The following is a 19,801-nucleotide window of genomic DNA, read 5'->3' as shown; positions in this document are numbered from 1 at the left end:
CCCCCCCAACACACACACACACACACACACACACACACACACACACACACACACACACACACACACACACACACACACACACACCTACCCCCTGATGGCCCAGCCTTCACAAATCCTCGACCCTCTGCTTTCTTCAATTGAACACCCCCCCTCCCACCCTCCCTCTCTCCCTCCTTCCCTCCCTCCCTCCCCGACCCACCAAACACGACCTGTACACCCCCTTAACCCCCACCACCCCCAGCACTCATGACAGTTTCAGACATGGTATTTTTTTCTCCCTTCTTCTTTGTACTTCTGCTTTTCCCCCATAATGCACCGCGGACGCTCCTTTCATTTCCTCGCTAAACTTCAAAGTAGCCTCGCAGGAACTAGGTGGTGCGGCGCGGCGGCGCAGACGCGCGTCGTAAGCACACTTCCTGTGCCGTTCCTGCTGAGCCCGCGCCCTCTCTCTCTCTCTCTCTCTCTCTCTCTCTCTCTCTCTCTCTCTCTCTCTCTCTCTCTCTCTCTCTCTCTCTCTCTCTCTCTCTCTCTCTCTCTCTCTCTCTCTCTCTCTCTCTCTCTCTCTCTCTCTCTCTCTCTCTCTCTCTCTCACACACACACACACACACACACACACACACACACACACACACACACACACACACACACACACACACACACACACACACACACACACACACACACACAACACACTCCTCTCACCGAGCGAAACATAACAGCGTGTCCGGCAACAAATAACATTAAATCTCGTTGATGGAGTATGGCAAAGCTGGCGAGGGGGGGAAAGAAATAAAAACGTCCGGTTGCACGCCAGGTCTTCCACCCAACAGTACCCTCCCCCATTCTGCCCCCACTCCCCCCCTTCCCCCCCCTCCCTCTCCCTCCTCCCCCCTCTCCCCTCCCAGGCCGGCCTTCCGTCTATTAGCGCCTCGCTAGTGACAACACGGAGGATCTTCATTAGAGGAGAATGCTCAATTATATCAGTTGATATTCCTTTCCAAAACTAATTATCTCAGTTGCACGGCACGGCTGACTGAGCCGGCCCTCGCCCCGGGGCACAGCGGTTACTGATGTGATTTGATTTGGGCTCCAAACCCAGTTTCCCTTCCTCCTCCTCCTCCCTCCTTCCCTCCCCCTCCCTCCTTCTTTCCCTTCCTCCCTCCCTCCCTCCCTCCCTCTCTTTTGTTTCAGTCGACCCTCATTCAAGATAAACCCCGAAGTGGTGTCCTTGTCTTCTGATTTGGTGGTTCCTTTTTTAACCATCGTGCAGGGGCCGGACGGGGGTTAATGTTATTGATTGCTGAGCTTCTAAATCGGTTACAATTAAAGATACCTGTTCGGAGCAATTGAGGCGTTTTATTGGACATGCCGTCCATCCCGCGGTTGGACAGTAAATGTGGGCACTGCATCACTTGAGTGATTAAGCTACATTATAGCTTCTACAAATGTTCATTAGCAGGTAATTAGCAAGAGAAATGAGACATCAGTTTAGCAAATCCTTAGTACACTCAAGAACACACGCACACACGCATACACACACACGCACACGCACACACATACACATGCAAATACACACACACACACACACACACACACACACACAGACGTGACTACCGTCTCTTTCAGTGTGTTAATGAGACAACTTGGGTACATGAGCACGTATTTTCCACATGCGCGTCACATGACCTGGTGTCTGGCTATGTTTGCCTGCAAACCGTTCCGTGGGGACCGACAATAAAAACACTGGGTTGGTGAGAAGATGGCGCAAGAGGCCTCTCCTTCCAAGAGGGGGCCTTCTTGAGCGAGAGAGGCAGGGAACAACACATGGTTAAGGATTTACTGAGCTCCAAACGTGTTTACTTGGATTAAGTCCTCGTTGTGAAACTATCAGCTTTATCCCATTCAAGCTCCAGGTGACGGTTTGGCTGTTGAGGATTGTCTGTGTTTGGTGGTTGAGGGGAACAATTAGTGCCTTTGAATGATACGATATCTATATATATATCTTGATATATATATATCAAGTCTAAAGATGGAGGTGTTCCCATAGTGGACGGTAATTCCCTGACTAGTATTTATCAAAAATAAAACTGAATATAAAAAAAACTCACTCGTTTTCCTGAATGCTCTTATAATGTTATATATTTTTTAAATATATAATATATATCAAAAGAATGTCAATATGTATATGGATATTTAAATATATCAGTCATTTTGTTGAACACAGCATTCTTGCATCCCTAAAGCTGTGCTTTGCCCCCTCATGATATCATACGCATTCTAGTCCAATCATGTGTGTCAGCTTCTTGGTGCGGATCCAACCATCACTTAGCGTCAGCCCCGTCGCCGGGTCTCTCTCTCATGCACGTATGGGACAGGCCTCACAGAAGGTGGGCTATTTAGCCACATTGCAAAGTGGCCCAGGCAGGAGAACACACTCATTATACACAATTCTTCTGCCCCCCTTTCCTCGGAGCCCCCATTTAATCTCTCTAACCTGCCACCCCCCTCCTCTCCATTCCTTTCTCTATATCTCCATCTATCTGTCTCTCTCTCTCCAGCTCTTTTTCTCCCCCCTCCCTCTCCATCTCTCTCTCTCTCTCTCTCTCTCTCTCTCTCTCTCTCTCTCTCTCTCTCTCTCTCTCTCATTCTCTCTCTCTCTCTCCATCCCACTCTCCCCCTCCACCTCTCTCTCTCTCTCTCTCTCTCCATCCACTCTCTCTCTCTCTCTCTCTCTCTCTCTCTCTCTCTCCCTCCTCCTACTCTCCCCCTCCACCTCTCTCTCTCTCTCTCCATCCTCTCTCTCTCCTCTCTCTCTCTCTCTCTCTCTCTCTCTCTCTCTCTCTCTCTCTCTCTCTCTCTCTCTCTCTCTCTCTCTCTCTCTCTCTCTCTCTCTCTCTATTCTCTCTCTCTCTATTCTCTCTCTCTCTCTCTCTCTCTCTCTCTCTCTCTCTCTCTCTCTCTCTCTCCATCCTACTCTCCCCCTCCACCTCTCTCTCTCTCTCCATCCTCTCTCTCTCTCTCTCTCTCTCTCTCTCTCTCTCTCTCTCTCTCTCTCTCTCTCTCTCTCTCTCTCTCTCTCTCTCTCTCTCTCTCTCTCTCTCTCTCTCTCTCTCTCTCTCTCTCTCTCTCCATCCTACTCTCCCCCTCCACCTCTCTCCCTCTCTCCATCCACTCCCTCTCCATCTCTTTCTCTCTCTCTTTTTCTCTCCCCCTCCCTCTCTCTCTCTCCATGTGTCCCGAGTTTCAAATTCCCTGCGGCCCTTGGGTTCTCTGTGTGTCCAGAGAGTCCGGAGGTAGATCACTTTAATTCTGCTTCATGGATCTTTTTCAAAGAGACCGGAGACCCCGAGACCCCAGAACTGGTGACCGTCGGGTGAACCCGTCCCGGCCCGTCGGGACCCCGTGTGGGTTGTAAACACAGCCATTGTCTCACACGCTCTCATTCCTGGCTGGCGGCTTTTGTTCGAGCCCCTGCCCATAATGCAACAGGCTTTTGATGATGTGTCGTTGGCCAGTGTGCATGCACGGTGCCCTTCTTAAACTGGCCTGTGTTCTGTTCCGGTTAATTTGTGTGTGGGTGTGGGGGGGGGGGGGGGGGGGGGGACGTGTGTGTGTGTGTGTGTGTGTGTGTGTGTGTGTGTGTGTGTGTGTGTGCTTGTGTGTGTGCTTGTGTGTGTGTGTGTGTGTGTGTGTGCGTGCATTTGTGTGTGTTGTTTTTTGTTCACCCACGTCCATCTGAGCCAGCGATATTGGCAGTTCCCAGGCGACGAATGATGACATGGTAGGACGGTGACTGATTTGTTTAAGGTAAGGCGTCACCTTGAAGACACACGTAATTAGGTTGGTCGTCCCTGATCTGAAATAACTCCCCTCCCCTCACCTCACCTCCCCTCCCTCCAATCCCTATCTCCCCCCCCGTCCCCGTCCACCTCTATCAGTAGAACTTGTTGCAAGGAACCCGTTCTGGTTGACTCAGAGAGATGACCAGCTCCAAGGTTCATGATCAATGGTAAACTGCATTTATACAGCGCTTTTCTAACCGTCGGCCATTGAAAGCGCTTTACAATCACCCGTCCATGCACACATTCACACACCGACGGCGGCGTCAACAATGCAAGGCGACAGCCAGCTCATCTCGAGCAATAAGGGTGAGGTGTCTCGCTCTTTCTCCTGAGCCACATGAGGCCAGGGTAGAGCTCGGGATGGACGCAGCATTGCTAGTTCAGAATTCCCCCTCACGGTTTAGAAGTTTGCGTCCCCGTCGCAGTTTGAGGCCCCCGGGAGAAAAACTCTGTGCCGACGCAATTAAGTTCTCCTTCTGTAAAGAAATGTATAATTTATTTTAGGACGTCTGGGCTTTTTTTAATTTCACGCTAATCAATCCAGCGAGTGCAGCTGCTGCGGCAGCTATGCTGGAGGCCCCTCAATCAATACACACACGGAGCCCACTCGGTGGGAAGGGGCCACAGAAGCACGGAGATGACCCTGGATAACCCCCAGACCAGTGTATGACCTCACCCTCGGTCCCACAGACCAGGGAGTACAGGTAAAGGGGCTGATTAGGGTTCCGCATCGACGCAACGCAAGGACAATGCAGACGCCCGCAACGCAGCCGTGAACCTGTTTTTGTTCTGCGTCGGCTTTTAGGTGAGCGGACCAATCACAGCCCTTGCGGCTGTGTCGCCTCGATGCAAGATTAACATTTTTGGGAGGCGCACGTCAGGCCCTTGCGGTGGACGCAAGGAGGGTCCGTAAACCCCCTTGCGTTGCGTCGACGGGGAACCATCATCAGCCCTTAAGACGCAGTTCAGCGGGCCAGAGCAAACCGAAGCACCGACATGCTGTGAACCGCACCACATTGTCGGCCCTGTGTGTGTTTCCTCCACACAACTGTATCTAAAGGGCTTTCTTCTTTCCGAGATGCCTCGTGGCTTGAACTTTAGCAGCAGTCTTACACGGGGCCTGTGGTTCCAGGGAGGAATTCAGGGTATTGACAGGATTTGTTTCCCCTTCTTCTTCTTCTTCTTTATTACCCTCACACAGCCTTCTGCAAAGGGCAGACGGCTCATGACTTTAATGAGCAACTGCCGGATTTGCTGTGATAATGTCTTCAGGTGTTGGAGGGCTGGGATTAAACATACTCCAATTTAAACAGAAAAGTCGCCATGGAGATGACCTTCACTTTAAAAGCTCTGATGGCGCCCGCGTGCGTCTGTCTGGTGTGGGGAGGGGGGATGGGGGAGACTGTCGCCGATGTTATTGTCTAGAAGGACTGCAATTTCCAGCAGGGCCCCCTCGTTGAGATTTAACTTTAGCCGTCCCTCCCCCCCTCCTCCTCCAACTATAAACTCTCTCAGTAGAACGCGTGTAGGTACTTGAAAGAGCAGTGTGTAATTTTACAGAGGAAGAAGGCACCGGGTTCGGTCTGAGAACGAGGGGCTTCTTAACGTCAGCACGTCACTGTAACACTGTTGAACATTCTGGATGTGAACTACAGGCCTTTGGCTACAAACGTCGGACACCTTACTCTTCAGCGGCACCTTTTACCCCCGCCCCCCCCCGCCCCCCCCCTCTCCTTCCAGTTCCAGTCCTCCTCCCCCTCCACCACCCCCTACCACCCATCGCATCAGCTCTTCAAGATTAGGGCCCCCCTGGACCTCCCATCCTAATTAACGGAAAAGCCCTCCAAATAAATGTGATGAGAGTTGACGTGGGGCCCACACTGCTCTGAACCGCAGACGGGAGCAGCCAGCGCAGGCTCCGTCTACAAAGCCGGCCCCAGATCTTCACGGTTTGGGGTCAGTGTCGATCCCCCACCAGGGCAGCACGTTCACACTCTCACACCTGCCTGTCAAAGGAGAGACCTGCCGGGGCTCAGCAGGGGAGGGTGCGCTACGGGGGATGGAACAGGGAAGGGAAGAGAGACGTTTTCGTTCGGTTGATATGATGAAAGTGGTTAAAGAAAATTAGAGGAGGTTTAGTGAAAGGGAGAGGTATTTTTTATCTTTTCTTGACGATACACAAAAAAATACAAACAATCATAAAATAGCGTTGCAAATTCTTATTTCACGAACAGCAATCGATTTAGGAGTGATTCTTAGTCAAGAAGTTGATTTGACATTTGCCTGGATCGGACATCAAAAAGTATGCTTGCACTGCCCCACAGTGTAGGTCGGGAGAACTACAAGCCGTGGTGAAGAGTCGGGTTTGTCCGGTGGATTTTCAAAGGTCACATTAATCTTAATTATATTGATATATTGATGACAATACATGGTTCCCTACGTATTGAGATCATATCTTTAAGGATGTCAACAAACATTTTTTAATTGTTCACATCAGCTGGCTATTAAATATGCATTATGTAGGTCATCAATAAATTCAGATAGGCAGCTATATTATATTTATCTAATATTATTAGGAAATGTATTATTTCTTCAACATATTCTCAAATAGGTGATTCAAAACACATTATTCTACTCTTTCAACTACCGAGTTTCCAATAATGCAGACATGGGTTAATATAGGTTATGCCTAGTTCATATTATGTTGATATTAGTTCATATTAGTCTGAATTTATCACATTTGCACCTTGTGGATTGGTATTATAACTGCTAATGATACCGAATATAATTACGATCTTGAAAAGTTCTTAGATATTCAAATCTTAATTATTAATGTGCAATAATGACACATCATTAATAGATTCATATAATATTTCAACAAATCACAAAAAATCTATCAATTTGTCGTAGCTGTTCCCAAACTTTTTGGGGACTGCACATTAAACCTCATGTCACTCATTTGTTTTTGTCATTTAGCGCCGCCACTAGAATTGAGTCTGGGTGACCTTCAGCATAACAGTGGCGCACTATGTAGGGAGCCCCCCCCCCCATCGCTGAAACTAAGGGTATTTCACATTTCACACACTAGCTGGTATTGCATTAAAACAACGCACGTACATTTGACTCAGATGCGTCATTGAGAGTTCAGAGGCTAATTGGTTAATTCCACGCCAGCAACTGCATTTGGTCTTTGCCTTATTTGCCTGAGTGTGAATTAATCATAGATGTCACAGTTCATTTAGTTTTGAAACGGCAAACAATGAACCTGATAACATGTTGTTTCATTCTTTGTGCCAGGCAGGTTTGAGTGCTGTAGCAAAACAGACCATATAAGAATAAATCATTTAAGCATCGTAACTTGTACGCAGAGGATGACACCTTAGTTTAGCTAATTACCCTATTAATCATTAATCATGGACGGCAGCGATCCACCAGATGAACGAATAAATCCTGAAGTCCTCATCACGTCTTGCCTGTCTTCAACAACCATATAAAAGCAGGTAGGGGTAGTAAAAGTAGAGACAGGGTTCCTTGGCATCGATGTGTTGAGAGGATACAAGTGTAGTCACACTGTAGATGGCATTAACGGTGAAAGTTACACATTTCCTCGTAGTAGTATTAGCACTTGTCAAAATAATGGCAGGAGTAGCATTCATCGTTGTCGTCGTAGTAGTAGGAGTAGTAGTAGAAGTACCTGCAGTAGTATTAGTCTTAATGGTAGTAGTACTAGTAGTATTAGTCTTAGTGGTAGTAGTACTAGTAGTAGTAGTAGTAGTAGTAGTGGCAGAAGTACTGGCAGTTGTAGTAGTCTTGATGGTAGTAGTACTAGTAGCAGTAGTAGAAGTACTGCCAGTAGTAGTATTAGTTGAAGTGTAGTAGTAGTAGAAGTGGTAGAAGAACTGGCAGTACTAGTAGTCTTAGTAGTAGTACAGTAGAGGTACTGGCCGTAGTAGTAGTAGTAGTATTAGTAGTAGTAGTAGTTGTGGTAGAAGTACTGGCAGTACTAATAGTCTCAGTAGTAGTAGTAGTGGTAGCAGTAGCAGTGGTAGTGGTGGTAGTGGTGGTAGTGGTGTTGCGGTCAGGCCCCCCAAGGGAGCACCACGGCCAGAGACAGCAGCAGAAAGCTGAGAGCGGGCAGCGCGGCGGCCACGCCCGTGACGTTGCAGTCGTCGCCGTAGCAACAGTGGACCCTGACCCCCGGGGAGCGGTAGCCCTGGCTGTTGGCCTGGCTGCAGAAGGCCTTGTAGGAGCAGGTCTTCATCACCCCGCCTGTGGGAGCGAGCAAGCAAGCACCACAGATGAAGCACATCGGTGGCTGACCATCATTTAGTCTAGACTAAAGCCACCCGTTAAACGGGTTCAAAAATGGCCCGTTTAAGGACCAAACTCGAGTTGAGGCCACTGCCTGGGATTAATGATGAGAGGCTAGCGGGGGGGTGGGTGGGGGGGGGGATACGCTGGGCGCTACAAACACTTTCCTAATTAATGAAATCGACCGAGTGAAGGCTGAGAATCTCCTAATTTCCTCGAAAGACCCAGACACCCCTCTGGTCTGCCATGGGATACCAGACAGAGCGCACACACACACACACACACACACACACACACACACACACACACACACACACACACACACACACACACACACACACACACACACACACACACACACACACACACACACACCTAAGCCCCCCCACTGAGTTAAAGTGAGACTCATTACCGGTTCATCCACTATCTCTTTTACTAATGCATTGTAATTAATTGATTGGTTGGTTTAATGTATGCCATGAACTGTATCAACAGGAAAGCCATTAATTAAAGTAGAAGGGTGAAAAAACAGTGCTCCGCTGTGTGTTGGACTCACTGTCATGGCCCAGTACCACGGCACACGCGTCAGAGAAGCTGGGGCAGATCTTGGAGCCTTGCCGGTTGCAGTCCTCATTGTTGGAGCCCATGCAGGTGTAGCATCTCAGGGACGCAGCTGGAGGAGAACAGCAGAGTCAGAGTGGAACGATCAGCCCACTTAGGTAAAACCAAGGAAGTAATTAACCGAGGAAAATATGACAAGGAATGAAAAAGTGTTGGTACAGGTGTTACGGAAATCTTCCTCCTCTTGATATTGATGACGTTGGGCTTGATTCTAAATAAATGGTTCGTGGCTGTGCACCTCAAAAGCCCATTACGAGCGGTTTCATTTCTGTGTATTGTTATTTACCCATCGTTCAACATTTCACTAATAACCATTAGAACGAGGAATACACGCGAAGATAGCGCTCGGCACCACTCAACCGTGGCCACTTCCGTGAGCGCCTCACGCCCTTTCGTCCCTTCCCTCCTCCAGAGACCAAACACCGTCCGAGCCCCGCTGCTGCCCTTTGGAAACGTCTGTTTTACAGTTCGAAAACCTTCCCTCTCCGTCTATAAATAAGCTCTCTTAAAAAACACCCTTTCGTGATCTTTATGGAGGGGATCAACACAAGTGTTTACAGGCTAGCTCAGAGGGAGCACTCCAAAGCCCTCCCCAGCCGTCCATCTCCCGGTCCGACCAACAACGTGAGACTCTTTGACCTCCTTTTATCTCCCACTCAGAAGTGGGGAAGGGAAGGGATGGAAGCTTCTGGTCTTCAAGATTAGCTCAGACCAGAACGGTGAACTTTTAAAATCAAACAGAAAATAAAAGCGCCAACCCTTCAGGGACGCTATGTCCAATAATGGGTTTCTCGAAGAAACAACAAAATAAAAAGATTATATATATATATATATATATATATATATATATATATATATATATATATATATATATATATATATATATATATATAATCTTTTTTTTAGATAGGCCTATATATTTGTATATATATATATATATATGGATAATATTTATAGGCTGAGCATCATATATATTACAATAATCACATGTTATTATAATCCATGATGTAGAATAACAATTATCGGTATTGTTATTAAATAAAATGAATTCCTGAAATTATATTTAATAATTCATTATGTGTATTTCCATCTGAACAACCTCTGATTCCGGAGGTGCCTGCCCAAAATGGAAAAACTAATCACAATTCCATCCATATTATTGATCGAAACGAATATCTCCCGACATCTAAACAGAAATAGAACTGGATTAAACTCAACAGGTAGCACACGTTTGCTTCTTTGAAATCAAGCTCTTAAGTAATTGAAAGATTATAATGGGATTTTGAGGTGTCTCTTTAGTTCAGGAAAACTATCAGATTTACTTTTCTCAGAATTCTGAGTTAATAAACTCATTCATTAAGAGAAACAAAGCATCATCGTTTTCTCCATTCAACTTTTCTCAGAATTCAGAGATAATTATGTCTTTAATTCTGAAAAACATGACCAGAATTAATTTCTTAAATGATTGCATTACGCTTCTGTAGAAATCAAATGTTTTTTTAAAAGAATAAGTTAAACTAAAGGATTAACTCAATGTTTAATACAACCTACATTAAATCAAAAATCGAAAATCAAGACTAGGTCAACTGTTTCATAGGAAGAGAGTTCACCCGTTACAGTCTATGGGAGTCACAGATGGTGACATCCATGTCTGTATCACATGAATATAAAAACTTGCATCGATATCCATTAAAAAAGTAGAACATTTTAAAAGACTTAAATTACATGGGAAAGTCAGGTTCTAGGATGGGGGGGGGGGGATAGGGGTGGGAATGTTGAACAAATAAAGAGAAGCATCTCTTACTGTAGTCAGGCAGTAGAACCAAAGACAGAAGCAGCGCTACAGGCCAGCAGTGGACAGCCTTCATGTTGCCGAATTGGGTCCTTATGGGGTGTACTGCTCACACTATGAGAAGCAGGTTGTCGTCTCCATACGCACGCCCTCCCCCCACCCTACCTGATCTTAATCTCAATGATCAGATGGGCAACAGCCCCCCCCCCCATCCCCCAGGGTCGTGACCTCAAGAGGGATTACCAGAACACACACAAATTGTGTTAATGTGGTGTGTGCAGCATCAGAACGAGTGTGTACTATACTGGACCTCACAGATGTCCTGAGCAGAACCTAGCAGAGCTTTCCTATCGTTTCCTACATTCAGACACACAGGCATCGAACCAGCAAGAAACAAAATACAAAGATACAAGAAAGTCTGTTTTCCTACCTTCTTAACTTTGATTTGAGATATGTTGTGATCGAGTGTGTCAACACAAATGTTTGAATGCTGTTAGTGCTGTATTTTATGAGAAATGACTCATGAATAGTTGATACATCCATCTTGTTGGGTGTAACGCGAGTAGAGTACATTAAACGATACGCAACGTACACAGCAAAACAAATATCTCTCACAACAGCCTTCAATTTCGGCCATCATCTCCCCAAAAAGCAGTGAAACAACAGCCGCTCAGGCTGTAGAAACGGTAATCAGGACACGTTTGGACGTCAAAAGAGCGCTGTAGGAACCCAGAGACAGAGCCAGGCGGTTGTATTGCCATCCTTTATTGCACTTTGTAAGCAGATGCTGAACGGCGGTGGTGCCGAGAAGAGCCGGACTCCTCTCGGTGCATCACAACGGCCACAGCAGCAGGCTGTCGGACATTAAATGAAGTGACCCACGGCCACAACTGATGACAATTAAGTTAGCTTTATATCAAAATAAAATCCCACGTTTTCATCAAGAGCTAAGGGGACAAAGTAAGCGCGGGGAGTATCTACAAGGAAACGACAAAGAAAGCATTGGTGGCTTTGTTGTATACGACGGAACGGTATCAAAAATGCAAGTGAGCGTTATCAATCATGGAAACTCTCTATTTACAAACATCTCACATGCGATAAGCTACTGTGATCTTTTATATATTTTCATTACTAGTATATAAGCCAACGTGTAATCAATCAAAACTAAGTCATATACAGGACATATGCTGCCTGCCGACATTTATATTGAACTCTCTTCTATTAAGAACAAACAACAGCAGGATTAAGTTTACAGTCTTGTCCATCAGTGGCTGTCATGGCAACGTTACATTTCATCCCACTCTCTCTCTCTATCTCTATCACACACACACACTCTCTCTCTTGCAGTCATTCCAACACAGCAACACAGCACTCACCCACAGGTACGCTCACGCACGCACACATGATATGTTGTGTGCGCAAGCACATGAATCCACACCCTTAGTTACAGTAAAACCACATTGACACAAGTGTGGGGTGGGTGGGTACAGAGGGAGCCATGGTAGGCAAAGTCTGGAAGCGAGGTGGGCACGACGTGAGACCCCTCGTCTGGGGCTGAGATGGCGCCTTCTGTTCTTTTGGATAAAGTTTGGCGTTCTGCTGGCTCCCCCTGGGAGATGGGGCGTGGCCACTGCTAACTCCGCCCCATTTTGGCGATGAGCTCGTCACAGATCTTCGTCAACTCCTCGATTTCTCGGTTCTGTTGTGGAAAAGAAACGACGCGAAAGACGATTTAGATATCCTTAGACTGAGACAAAACACATTGCAGGGGGGGGGGGCAAAGCTCACCTACAGCAGATTTTTTCGTGGCGTTTTCTAGGGGCGTGACGATATTTAGTTCAACGAAATATTGCGATATTAAAACGTGACGAAATGCGTTGTTGAGACAAATTTTTTTTTCCAGATATAATTTTACTATTATTATGATCATTATTTTTTTTGTCCCCACCCTAGCGTTTTCATATTATCCAGTACAGCTGACGTGTATTATTTTATCAGTTTAAGTTTATAACTGACAACACCGTTTAAGGTAGAACAGTTACTGATGAATGACTGTTCAAGGCTTCCGTAGGGTCAAACTCATTTGTTACACTTAAACACAGTGCCGGTCTACAATCTTAAATTAATTCAATTGTATTTTTTGGCTCCCCTTCATGTAGTGGATGAACGAACAACACGATAAGGTAACAAGGGATGCGACATCATGATGATAACCTAACCGCGGGCGCCATGACTGACCTTCTGTTCCAAGGTGCGCTCCAGAGAGTCCACCTTCATCTGCTCCTTCCTCAGGCTGGCCGCGCACGCCGCCTGCTCCTGCTTGGCTTTGCAGCGCACCTGGGCGATGTCCGAGTTGGCCCTAGAGAGACACACACACACACACACACACACACACACACACACACACACACACACACACACACACACACACACACACACACACACACACACACACACACACACACACAACACACACACGTTTAGAAAGATTTTGGGGCCGGCTAACTCCGCAAGTCACCCACTCAAAAACACTGTGCATAGCAAGTATACCAGACTGTGTTCATTTGCTACATGTTCAACCTCCTACCCCTTCAAATGTCCAAAAAAATAAAGTTTCAAATAGATTTTAAAAAGTAAGTAATTACAACCATGAATATGAAGAAAATCTGTAGCGAAAAATAAGGGATAATTCTTTTGACCAATTAAACTACGCAACGCTCCATGTATAGATGAGAGACAGGATGAGGGACAGGGAGAGGGACAGGGAGAGGGACAGGGAGAGGGACAGGGAGAAGGACAGGGAGAAGGACAGGGAGGAGGACAGGGAGAAGGACAGGGAGAAGGACAGGGAGAAGGACAGGGAGAAGGACAGGGAGAAGGACAGGGAGAAGGACAGGGAGAGGGACAGGGAGGAGGACAGGGAGAAGGACAGGGAGGAGGACAGGGAGAAGGACAGGGAGAAGGACAGGGAGAAGGACAGGGAGAGGGACCGAGGAGACCCACCTGTCCAGCTTCTCCTCGGCGTGGATCTTCAGGGCCTGGTAGCGCTGCTCCTCCCTCCGTACTCGGGAGAGGTACTCCTGGGCACACTTCTTCAGGACCTCCTCGTTCTGCAGAGGGGACGGAGGCGTAAGAAAACCCGTTCATTCACCGCCGTCTTCAAGTGCAGAGCATTAACAGATTGAGTTATGGGTACTAGGGCCCGACCGATATTGATTTTTGAGCGCCGATGCCGATGCCGATTATTTTCAGAGAAAAATTACGATTACGATTTAATCGGCCGATTAAAAACTAAACAAAAAAAAGCATATAAAACGTAGTTTTTGATACCTTAAATATACTTTAAACACTTTTGACGAATATGTGAATTGAATGCAGAACCTTTAAGTGTTTTAGAATACATTTACAGTAAAAAATGAGTGTAATGTAAAATGTAAAATAAATAACTAACTCCCAATGTGCTGCGCTCGTGAGCAGTGACTAACATGTGCGTGCTGAGCAGTATGGTCTCACCGTTAGAGTCTACAGTTTAACAAATTAACATGGCCTGGGACCTAAAGAAAAACAGGCACAACATGCTCAAACAACGCGTCTTGTGTACATTGGTGAGGTGAGCGCGCAGCTGCCTGAGCGAGCATGCTTTCATGTTGTACGGTAAAATTCAATCTCCTCTTTTTTACTCCAGCTAAAGTTGTTAGTTAGCAAGGCGAGTAGGAGCGCAATCTGCAGGACACTAAGCGCAATAACATTTCTAAAAAAAATAAATAAAAAAATGGTTGCATTGTTGTACGTAAGTGTGTGTCTGTTTGCAGGTGTGTGCGTGCGTTTGTGTGTATGCCTGTTTGTGTGTATGCCTGTGCGTGCGTGCGTGCGTGCGTGCGTGCGTGCGTGCGTGCGTGCGTGCGTGCGTGCGTGCGTGCGTGTGGTCACCTTGCGGAAGCCCTCCAGCACGTCTTTCATCTTCTCGTAGCGGCGGAAGAGCTCGGCCAGGGACTTCTCCACGGAGTTGAGGTCGGACAGCGCCTGGTCCTTTTCTATGATCAGCGCCTGGATGGTGTGGTGGGACAGGGACTTCTCTTTCTGCTCATCCTCTGGGGGGGGGGCGGGGGGGGGGGACACACACACGCATACAAAGTCAGAACACAAATGGAAAAAACGTACGTTTGCACCAGAGAGTACATAGTACACACACGCGCTGAGTACTACTACACACCATCAAACACACACACACATCACCACATGCACACACACACACACAAGCACAGATGTGCACCAAACACATCGACGCACACACACATACATTTGTAAACGCACAAACACACACAAGGATACACACACATGAGGTAACAGTGGAAGGTGTATGTGTTATTTGGGTAAATGGATATGTGACCTCCACAAGGTACCAGAATACATATGTGGATATGTATGAATGGTTGTTTCTGAATGGTGCACTTCCACACTTCACGACACAGTCGTTAAACCTAAAGGGGCATGCAGAGTGAGTACGTCATGTAAGCAACGGCGGGGTAGATCATAAATAACTAATAAGATCAAAATGTCCTTCCGTCGCTATCCTTTAAAGTGGTGACATAGATCTCTTGCTGAAAAGGTCTTTGAAGATGAGAAGAGACAAGAAGGAAACAAGACAAATGGAGAACGACAAAACAAAATGGTGTGCGTCTGCGCTCCGCTGAGTGACGGACGGACGGATGCGGACGGACAGGAGAAAAAAAGTGAAGCAAGCGTCTGCGCAACTTACCTGGCATGCCTGATAAGGGGGGAAGAAGGCGGAGAAGGTGGGGGTTTCAAATTGAAAGAAGCAAAATGGGAGCAGAACAGAAAAAACAAGGGACCGTGTTAAAAGTCAAGCCGGGGGTGGGGGGGGGGACGCACAGGGGTCGTGAGAAGGGGCCCACGAAGGCACGTGAGGAACACAAGCCTGACCAATGACAAGACAGGCAGAGCCGTCCCTGGCCGAGGTGGTCGTGGTTTAAAAAACAAGGAATAAATAAGAGATAAGATGCAACCAGAGCAGAGAGGCGCCAGGGGTCAAAAGATGAGCAGAGCTGGAGACAAGGTCGGGCGTGAGCTCCAGAAGTAAAAAGAAAAAGTAAAAAGAAAAAGAAAAACTGTTAAAAAAAAAAAAAAAAAAGAGAAAGAAAAAGAACGGCACGAAAGCGGAAGTGAATTCTGGAGTGCCAAAAAGTGGACGAGATTCAGACCCGTAGGTCGTATCATCAACTGAAAACAGGAAGCAAGTACACAAACATCCAAATTGGCTAGTATAAGACCAGCAGAACCACAGCAGCTATCAGGTATCGAAGGTAAACAAACGGGTTAATGGGTTAGGGCACGCAAAGTTCACAAGTATTCCTGTTGGTCATAACGCAAAATGAATAATGTGTGTTTGTATGCGTGTTTGTGTGTATGTTGCTATGCCCGGCCTTTGAGTGTGCTTGGTGCTGAAGTGTTTCGAAGGGAGGCGTGAGAACCGGAAGGATTCCACTCACCTATCATCTGAGCAATGGTCTTCTCATACTCTGCAACAATTCTCCTACGAAACAAGAGAGGTGGGTGTGGGGGACGGGGGGGGGGGGGGGGGAGATGTTACTGCATCACTCAAGACTGTGTGAATAAACCAGTATCCACGGCACGCATTGCCTAGGTAAAGACATAACTCAAGGCGTCCCTGCGGATATTCTTTAATTAGGCTCGTTTTTATCGTACATCTGTTGAACTCAAAACCTCTAAGCTCTAAACAGTCTTTACTGTTTACAACCCTCTGTAATTGCTGCAGGTTCTACTGCGTGCTAAGCCAACCAACAGGCCCGTTGGTAAGTTGTGTTGGTTCCAGAGCAGGTTGCGAGCAAGAGGAAAAGAGGCTTCATAAGCTCCTCAGTCCCTTCCCTAACCTGAGCCTAATCAGCCTAACAACGTAAGCTCTGTCTTATTCCACACGCGCCACAGTGCGGCCAGCTGGACCTCCCCCCTCACACCCCAGAACCTGCTGAAAGAGAAGGAACACTAAAATAGGCCGGTCTGCCGTGGCCCGCTTCTTAGAAGTTATTCCTCATCCTTGAACGAAACGCAGAGTCGGGGACTTTAGAGCGTAGGCATTAAACCCGAGTTAAACTTTTTCTGCAAAAGACGTGTTTAAGCTCTTCAAACAAACATAGTGAATAGAATACCCAAAGTAATCCTCTACATATATTGCAAACGATTGTCTCGTTATACAACAAAGACAGCTGTGGCAAACAAACGCATAATCGTAATCAGCCGATATCGTCTTTGGCTTCAGGCTCAACAGATTGTCCCCCGAAGCCAGTTAAGAGATGGACTTCTTTAATTGGCTCTTCAACAGGCAATCACCCTGGGCTCTTTGAGCATGCTAAACCAGTTGACACGTAAATCGACCTCAGTGGGCGGGAACTCAAGCATGGCTGACCACGAATCAGATCGTAGCTGACCGGTCAACTATAGGTCGTGAGGCGGTGGTTTTTGAAAATGTGGGCGGGACCTTAGAGCACGTGCGGATTGCCACTCACCTCATCTCCACCACTTCCTGTCGGCTCTCCTCGTACTTCCTCTGCCATTCTATGACCTCCTTCTCTTTTGTGATCACCTGACGAGGGGAGGAGGACGCGGAAAAACGTGTGAGGTGGAGTCACAGGAGTCTGGTGTGTCTGTGTGTCTGTGTGTGTGTGCAGTGTGTGTGTGTGTCTGTGTGGCTGTGTGTGTGTCTGTGTGTGTGTGCAGTGTGTGTGTGTGTGTGTGTGTGTGTGTGTGTCTGCGTCTCTGTGCCTGTGTGTGTCTGTGTGCCTGTGTGTGTGTGCGCAGTGTGTGTGTGTCTGTGTCTGTGTGTCTGTGTGTGTGTGCAGTGTGTGCGTGAGTGTCTGCGTCTGTGTGTGTGTGTGTGTCTGTCTGTCTGTGTGTCTGTCTGTGTCTGTGTCTGTGAGGTGGGACTCAGGGGCACCTCGTCTCTGGCTATGACCAGGGACTGGTCCAGGTCTCGGGGCAGGTACGGGCTGGCCTCCTCGCTGTAGCCTGTGGACGGGGTGCGGGTGTACAGGGAACCCTTGGACACCACACTCTCCATCGGCGACGTGACTTCCCTCTGCTGCTCCCGGGGGTCAGGGGGGGGGGGGGGGGGGGAGAGGAGGAGGAGAGGGAGGAAAGGAAACATGTGGAGGTCAAGACGGCTGAGCTAGGGGCAGCAGCCGGAGGGAGACCGGACCTTCCAGGGCCCGTCCAAAGAACAGAGAACCACACCAACCGCAAGGAAGCATCAAACCACGTCAACTCCTACTACTACTACTGCTACCACCAGGATACACCCCACACAGCAAACCACCGCGATGCAAATGGCACAGGCTCGTGATGCTCCTGAAGACTTAGCCTGCTGGGACATGATTGGATGAAGCAGTCTTCAAATACCACAGTAGCTGGTGCGCTAATTCTGTCGCACAGCAGAGTGCTGAGGAAGATAAACTGATTGTCTTAGTAGCTGGGATATGATTGGTGCGGATGATAAACTGCTTGTCTTAGCAGCTGAGATATGATTGGTGCTGGTGATTAACTGCTGGGATATGATTGGTGCTGATGATAAACTGCTGGTCTTAGTAGCTGGGATATGATTGGTGCTGATGATAAACCGCTGGTCTTAGTAGCTGGGAATGATTGGTGCTGATGATAAACTGCTGGTCTTAGCAGCTGAGATATGATTGGTGCTGATAACAAAACTGCTCGTTTCAGTGGCTTGAACGGGATTGGGTCCAGGCAAGGAAGAGGGAGGAGGAAGGCTTGGTAGAGTGCAAACAGCGTTATATACAGTTTAAAGGGGATGACACAGCACTGGGCAGCACGGGAGACAGGTGCTCGGCTCGTGTTAAGAGGTACACGTCACAACAGGAACTGTTTCCTTCTACTGGTTAAAGATGTGGGGCTTGGGGTATAACGACGGCCTGGGGCTGGCGGTCGCCTGACGCGTTCTTCGGATTTATCTCTGGAAGGACCCCCGTTTTGCGACGGGAACATTTTGATGGACGTCCCAATTAAAGCACACAGGACAGAACGCCCTTGGAAATGTATTTCCACTGAGGCTTTGCCTGGCGTGTCACGAGGAAAACATACAGCAGTCTCTGGTAGTCTTGTACTAACACACACTTTAACTCATGAAGGGCATTTCATCATCGATCCAAGAGGAGGCATAAAGATGGATTTAATAGAATGTGTGTATTTGTGTATGGGTTTGTGTTTATATTCACATGCTTCATGTTTGTTGAAAGGTGCACATGGGAAAGAGATGGTGCTCCTTTAAGACAAAGAACAGAGTGAAACGAGGGTTGTTATGTTTGGAGTGTTTGGTCTTGAGCATTAATGGCTGCTCTATACAGAGGATCTAAAGGAAGAGATGGAGGTTTAGGGCCATGGACACTCATGGACACTCAACAGTTCCCTTTCTGGAACCAGAGAGACTTGAGGCACCCTTCATAAACCAAAGTGCCTCAAACAAAAAGATGAATGATTGGTAAAGCTCCTTTGTAGCACGGTTCTCAAGGTAGCATGTTGGGAGAGCCTCTTCACTAGCTGTTACACAAATAAACACAGACATCTGTGGGGTCGATGTTGGCTATGGACAGTGGATAGTTAAGAAGGACTTGGGCGAGAAATAGTGGAATACAGTGGCATAAGAAGGTGCGCATTGAGATAAACAAGAAGACCAGCAGGTTGTTTCCAGGAAGACGTAAAGCAACGGAACAAACTTGGGGACGCTAGATGAAGTGAATCCATGACCAACGACTTTCAGAGGAAGGGAGACAATGGTGATAGGTGATAGACGTACAGGTGATAGACTATGGAGGGCAAACATCCTAGAGGTTTGAAGAAGAACCTGGATCGTAGGTCTTACATCTACATTTTAGGATTATTAAGTAGTTGAAGGGGGGGTCTACCACAAGTTAAATGACTGCATAGAGGACCTCCCTACCGGGGCTACGACACTACTCTCGTCTTACTTTCAGCAGGGGGGAACCGTTGATGTTCCACCTCCGTTTGCTGGGCTTCTTGAGGCGCGACTGTGAGGGTCGGAAGAATAGCGTGAGACAAGGGACAGCCAAGGGACGACTAGGGGGGGAACCGAGGGATGACCACGGGACAACCAAGGGACGACCACGGGACAACCAAGGGACGACCACGGGACAACCAAGGGACGACCACGGGACAACCAAGGGACGAC

The 19,801-nt window shown here is 47.5% G+C and overlaps 2 protein-coding genes across 13 annotated transcripts in view; both read right to left on the bottom strand.

Annotated features, from left to right (window-relative positions):
- Window positions 1-5,981: 5,981 nt before the first annotated feature.
- ly6pge (lymphocyte antigen 6 family member pge) lies at window positions 5,982-10,736 on the bottom strand. The gene is made up of 3 exons (XM_030378291.1): window positions 10,579-10,736; window positions 8,710-8,826; window positions 5,982-8,111 (listed from the first exon to the last, which is right to left on the bottom strand). Exons 1-3 carry the CDS (start codon window positions 10,640-10,642, stop codon window positions 7,921-7,923), a joined length of 372 nt encoding a protein of 123 aa, XP_030234151.1. The 5' UTR covers window positions 10,643-10,736; the 3' UTR covers window positions 5,982-7,920.
- A 577-nt stretch (window positions 10,737-11,313) lies between these two features.
- The window catches only part of tacc2 (transforming, acidic coiled-coil containing protein 2), a 54,248-nt gene continuing 45,760 nt past the window's right edge, over window positions 11,314-19,801 (bottom strand). For 10 of the 12 annotated variants that reach the window (XM_030378251.1, XM_030378243.1, XM_030378248.1 and 7 more), the window contains 8 exons: window positions 17,540-17,683; window positions 17,112-17,188; window positions 16,077-16,120; window positions 15,326-15,334; window positions 14,497-14,657; window positions 13,570-13,676; window positions 12,805-12,925; window positions 11,314-12,265 (listed from right to left, as the gene is read on the bottom strand). In XM_030378251.1, the coding sequence (XP_030234111.1) occupies window positions 12,200-12,265; window positions 12,805-12,925; window positions 13,570-13,676; window positions 14,497-14,657; window positions 15,326-15,334; window positions 16,077-16,120; window positions 17,112-17,188; window positions 17,540-17,683 (729 nt within the window). In that variant the 3' untranslated portion in view covers window positions 11,314-12,199. The remainder of the gene's footprint in view (window positions 12,266-12,804; window positions 12,926-13,569; window positions 13,677-14,496; window positions 14,658-15,325; window positions 15,335-16,076; window positions 16,121-17,111; window positions 17,189-17,539; window positions 17,684-19,801) is intronic. The other 2 variants (XM_030378246.1, XM_030378249.1) reach the window with 1 other exon arrangement.

This window comes from Gadus morhua, chromosome 15 (genome assembly GCF_902167405.1).
Source record: "Gadus morhua chromosome 15, gadMor3.0, whole genome shotgun sequence".
NCBI lineage: Eukaryota > Metazoa > Chordata > Actinopteri > Gadiformes > Gadidae > Gadus > Gadus morhua.
The sequence above is the reverse complement of the archived record's forward strand: the minus strand, read 5'-3'. Positions and strand labels throughout refer to the sequence as shown.